This window comes from Nymphalis io, chromosome 18 (assembly GCF_905147045.1).
Source record: "Nymphalis io chromosome 18, ilAglIoxx1.1, whole genome shotgun sequence".
Taxonomy (NCBI): Eukaryota; Metazoa; Arthropoda; class Insecta; order Lepidoptera; family Nymphalidae; genus Nymphalis; species Nymphalis io.
The window spans coordinates 7,459,738-7,466,164 of NC_065905.1; the positions used below are offsets into that span (position 1 = coordinate 7,459,738).

The window sequence follows — 6,427 nt, forward strand, 5'->3', positions numbered from 1 at the left end:
ATGACAATCAATAAGAATGTGTAACACTTCTATATTGAATAAAGATTTTTGACTTTGACTAGTCACTTTGTTAATCTGCTGAAATATGCTAGATCACTTTTCGGGTATTAATATCGAATGGGCACAAAATCGACTTACTAAGTTGAATTCGAGTTTTGGTGCATAGACAAAATAAAACGCATTCAACCGTAAAATATCATTTATTCGAAAAAAATAAAAGGTTAAATAATAGAGTAACGCACGTATCTCGCGCGGATTACAACAGGTATACAATTTGCATAATAAACACAAATACAAAATATTTGACATCCCTATAACAGTAGAAACTACTTATAAATAGGAATAGTGCATATTGTCGAATTTGGACATTCGGTGTAGGGTCGAAGTGAATAGTTACATAAATTGTATCCGTTTGACGCCAAACTACAAGAAATCTGAATGAAATTCAAAGATGATAATTGTTAGCAAAAGATATTTTATTGCGACACAAAAAGCATACAAAAATTATATACTTAATGAGGTCAGAGTTTAGTATGTACGTGCTATTATTAAAAATACTATTTATAGCATATGAGTTAAATAGATAAAGTGAATTCAAGTTGAATAAGTCACTGCACTTATTATTATATAACGGTTTTATCGTGGATATTATATAAAAGAGACAAAAATACGTCAGTCAACAATTGCGAACGGAAACATTGAAACGTTTTTAGACATCAGATACTTTATAATTTTTTATAACGCTTTCTTGCATCTGAGCGTTAATTGAAGTTATTTGGTATTAAATATTATATTAATAATTAGTAAACGGTAGTAGTTAAACATTAGTCTACTAGGGTAATTGTAATAATGTTGTTCTTATACCTACTCCAATTTATTAATATATTAATATTTTCCAATAAGTGCAGTGATTTTTTTAAAATACAAATGTAAATATGTTATCTGTGCTACAGAAATGGACGTGCTGTAAGTTTAAATATGCATTAAGAATATAATTAATCAAAATCTACGGACATTACCGGACCGGATATTTATTAGCAAATTAAGTAACCTTAATTTATTTGTAAAGGCAAGCCCCGATTTTATTTCTTACGGGGGATTATTTTTTGGTAAAAAAAACTCCGTTATATTTGTTAATTCACCGAGATTAAAGGATAGGTACCTATTTTTTTAAACAAATTCTCCTAATTTTTGCTAAGATCTTTCAAGTAATTGACAATAGATAATTTAATATTTTTACTTTTTAAACTAAACAACAATTGGCAAAAAGCAAATTCGTACCTACTATTTTAATTAGCTTTAATAAGTACCTACCTATATTCATTATCATATTATATTCTCAGCAAATTAGGGTGTTTTTAGCCTCCGAAATAAAATAGATCATTTTAATAGAATGCGAACAAAATACGATTACTTGTAAATTTGATGATTACTTAAACCTGCCGAAATTAATATATCGAAAAATGCTCGTTTAGGAATGGAAACCGCTTCGAGAATAATTGTACTGCTTGTTTCACACAATGCGACGAAGAAATTTAATTTAATACAAAATGAGTCTGTTGACGGTACATAGTCGCGCGTGTGTCCGATCCTGTAAAGTGATTTGCGAGTACATTTAACACATTCGCACTAATCCGTTTGATTCTTGCTAAATATAAAACGTATAAGAATCAAACGAATTTCTCTGTAAAATCACATCAAAAATCATAGAATGTATTCTAATATAATAAGTAAAATAGGTATAAGTGTTACCTAATGTAGTAAATCAGGTATACGTGGTAATTTAGATATACGACTTAGACATAGTTCAGACATGTATTTTTCTTAAAACTACAATGAATTAAGTTGTGAAGTGAGCCGCAGGTAACATCCAACTTTAAAAAAAAAATTTGTCATAATTATTATTTATAAATTAATTTCTATTTCAAAACAAAACAAAAAATATATAGATAAAGGTAAAAATATGGTTTATTTTTCGTCTTTTTACATTTTTTTACAAGAAATTAATACGAATTTATAATAAAAATGCTATGCCATGAACAGCCTTCTTTTGCGTTGGTTGATTATAGGTTGTATTGTTTTCGTCTGCGACTCACTTCAATAATCTAATTTAAATGAGATACGCATGCGAAATACGATATGTGCGAATAGTGAATCATACATTTCTAAAAATTGTGTACCATAGAAACAATAATAAATGCGATGGAGTAATATTAAAATTTATATTATTATAAATACTCTACAAAAATTCGTCTAATTTGTTATTATCATTTAACTACATATTTTATCGAGAAAATTTCTAAAAAGCTTTATATGAATAAATTTATTTAATTCTATTTAGAATATTTATCATTTGTCACTAGATATCTCACTGTCGTGACATATAGGAAAAGATAGATATTTTTTTTTTTAATTCTAATAAATCATTCAAAAAACGAACTCAAAAATTGTCTACTTTTCCATTTACTCGTTTTATTTAGCACATATATAAATTCGATCAAATTTTGCTAACAAAAATAAAAGTTTAATATACATATAACGAATTTTTAATTACATTTTTTTAAATTAATTATCTACGAAAATAAAAATTATTGCTTTAGAGGTTTGCTCTTCCCTCTGCAACGATATATTTTTTTAAATCCCAACGTTTATTATTATATTCTTTTTATAAAAAAAAATATATTGATTTTGATCTTCTAACAAAATGTTTTTAATTTTATTAGTTTTTCATTCCAACACCAATACTGTAGTAAGAAATAACAATATTTTTACTCACATTTTATGTATCCATGCATTCTCGACATGCGTAGCACCAACTTACAACACTATATTCGAAATAAAAAATAAAAAAAACACTAAGAAAACTACAACAAACTAAACAAATAAGTCACATTTAACGCAGACTAGTAGAGCCTACTTATTAAGGTTATTACACACGATCGATTTACCAAAAAGGTCAATCGCATATAGTCCTTATAAAAAGTAGATATTGAAAATTTTCACAACTAACTACGAGATCTTGTTAACCTTAACTAGAGGGATATTTGATAACGGTGCTATAATAACTATTATAACTATTTATTGGCACGTGTTCGATTATTCGTATATTAAAGAGATAATAGTGTTGACATGAGGATAGTGATTATATATATACGATATTACATAGCTTCGCATGTACAAAAGTAAACTACTTGTTAGTTTAAAAATAACATCAAGTATATCGTGAGAAATTTCAAAAAATATAAATCAAGATATTGCTAACAACGTCGTACTAACATCGTTAGCCTTTTTTTGCAACGTAGGCATTGTACACAACCGAAAAATAACATATTTTTTTTTAAATTTATAAATAGTATGAAATGTGTTGAGTTTTTGGTTTCCGAGCTATTAACGCGGAGGCGAAGCAGCGGCAATGCGCTGTCGCAGACGCGCAAACTTCCCGTGCACGAGGCGCAGCTGCGTGCGAAGCCGTGTAGACAGTTCCCTTTGCAGTGCCTGCACTTCGACCAACTCGCGTCGTAGCTGCTGGTAATCGGAGCGCACCTGTGTGTACGCGACTCTACATTTACTTTCAACCGTAAAAATTGTTTATCCGAAAGCCGAAATTCACCATTTAATGTTTTTTAAACATAATCATTGTTGATAAGTTATAATAGAATTAAAAAAATGAAGACCAATATATAATTATTATCTAAGTGATATTTCGGCTTTCGGATGAACCAAAAAAAAAGAATATTTGAAGCGACATTTCTTGCACTCTATTTCGCACACAAGCGGATATAGAGAAAGAGGCGTAGAGATATATTTTTTGTTTCATATCGAACATAATATACTCTTTTGGGAAGAAAGAGAAACATTTAAAATGAAATGAACGTGATCGTTCATTTGAAGTAACGTGTGAGTGAAGTTGCGAAAAATGTTATGATAGGAAACAACCTAAGATGTGAAGCTAAAAAAATAATAAATCATGCTAGCTGACTCATAAATCATAAAAATATTACACTTTTAAAATACATAATTCAATTGACATTTTAGTGACATTGTTTACCAAAACGATGATTCAAAATTTCAATTTTTCTGATCTCATGTCGGATGAGGGACCAGTTGTAATTGGGATTAATATTATGGCATCAGCCTTTGATTAAGTTATATTTTTAATGTAGATACCAATTATGCCAATCCAAATATTAACAATTACGGCTATTAATGCATTATAGTTATTCTAACTGAGATTGGAAACATTTGCCAATAGAGGCAATTCCATTTTGATCTTGAATTCTCAATTGACCAAAATTATATTTATAAACGAGTATTTTATTCCATTAATTTTTCAAATTTACTAATTCATTAAATTGCATTTCCATTGAGCTCATTTTACGACTCATAGTTTATGTGGTCTAAGATGCTCTGCCATAAAATGGATGTGTCAGAATTTCGCCAAATAAATTTGTATTTATTTGCCTTATGATACAAAGCAGGTATGTCATCAATAAATTACTGAGTTATTATGTATTACTAAGTCAGCTAGCAGTTTATTTACATCCACACATTGTAACAACAAAGTACATACAATAAAAATATCCATAATAATAGTCAACAATTTTTGAATAAGGCAATTCTGGCAACAAATCATTAAAGCCCTAGTTGGAGAAGCTGGCCCAGTTCAGAAGGCTTTATTGGCTTAAATTTGTACCACATTTAAGCCTGTTTTTCAACTAAATCAACAAGCATGATAGCTGCAGCCTGCTCTTTCTTCATTTTATAATAATAATATCCAATCACAGTCTCTTATTTATTTACGGTGAAATGTAATCTAAATCAAACATTACTTATAAAATTATTATTTGTAATAAAGAAACAACAAGCTGCTAGCAACATGACAACTTAGGTACACTAAATAATCTCTGACCTTTTTCAACACTAATATGCAAGGGGCTGAAAAATAAACATTGCATTCCTTTTATTTTATTAGTTACAGTGAAATAATTTTATTGCATTAGTAATATAGGGTTTGTATTATTTAATAACATAGTAAGTGTGTCTGTTATCAATTCATGTGGAAAAATTACAATATATTGCATCAATATTAGTCACTATTTGAGGGTTGGGTGTTTGATAGGTATTTAGTATTATTAAACTTCACAATAATATATTTACCTATGATAATATTTAAATTGTCAATCATATCATTTAAAATAACTTTATATATTGCTCAAAAATATCCTAACACAAGCACATATACATAACATAAATTAGGATATTTACATCAATTATTTTTTTTAAATAAATATAAATGGGAATTTTGCTATTATAGTGTTTATACATATAAACAAACATATTTATTCAATTAGATACACTTTTAAATAAAACGTTAAATACTGTATTTGCTCTTAAGAAAAAAGAGGTTTTGTTTTATGGTCAAAAGAATAAGTTGTGATTAAAATAATAAAAGCATACCTCTGAGACTGATTTGAGCAAATTCACAATGCAGACATCTTGGTCTATTGGTTCTGCCATCTGTTTTTCCACATTATCCATTTTCCACTCCATAATATCTAACTGTTCATCTGTGCGTTGTACCTGCATAACATATTTCATCTAACAATTTCAACATAACATTTATAATATAATAATTACATTTAGTAGGCAATATTTTATATTCAATGTAAATAATATGTTGTATAAGAAAAATCCAGATTATATATAATTCTCAGGCCTGAAGGCGCACCCATTAAGTAAACAAAATATTATAAAATATATACAGTTGTTTTCCTTTCTGTCAGCAGTTTTATTCAAAATGATGCAATGCAAGCAGTATTTAATTACCGGTCGAAGCTCTGTAATACTGAAATAATCAAATATACAGAAAAGCGGCCGCTTGACCTAAATATAATCCCGTTAAAGTTTAATTACAACTAACATGAAATATAAGATCGCGACTTACTGTTTCTTCAAGTTGCTCCATGGTAATTTGTTTTTCAGTCATGTTTGTCACGCACTAGGATTTTTTCAGTTACAATTTATAACAAATATAATATAAAACGAGCGCTTATCAGCGACCATTTTTACAAGACGAAAGTTGACAAATGAGTATGACAATTGATTTGACGTTGACGTTACTGATTGATTTGACAATTTTGATAGTTCGCTGCTTTTATTATAGTAGAGCTTTACAGCTTTGTTTTTCTTTACAGCTCAGCATAATATACTAAATGTAAATGGCAGATAGTAATAATTTGGTTGTTGTTGAAATCAGGATATTTAAATTGTAAGCAGAAAGATAAACATTTGAATTTTGATATAAATTCATAACGGCTAGACCCATTTTCGTTCGGCTCCTGTCTAGATGTGTCCAGTGCCGTAATATCTAAACTAAAATATATATAAAATTTTATTTTATTGATTATATAAGAACATAAGATTAAAA

The 6,427-nt window shown here is 28.4% G+C and overlaps 1 protein-coding gene across 1 annotated transcript; it reads right to left on the reverse strand.

Moving 5' to 3' along the window:
- Nucleotides 1–185: 185 nt before the first annotated feature.
- Nucleotides 186–6,081, reverse strand: LOC126775732 (uncharacterized). Its single transcript, XM_050497832.1, has 3 exons — nucleotides 5,945–6,081; nucleotides 5,458–5,580; nucleotides 186–3,543 (listed from the first exon to the last, which is right to left on the reverse strand). The coding sequence occupies exons 1-3, from the start codon at nucleotides 5,984–5,986 to the stop codon at nucleotides 3,388–3,390; spliced, it is 321 nt and encodes a 106-aa protein (XP_050353789.1). The 5' UTR covers nucleotides 5,987–6,081; the 3' UTR covers nucleotides 186–3,387.
- Nucleotides 6,082–6,427: the final 346 nt, after the last annotated feature.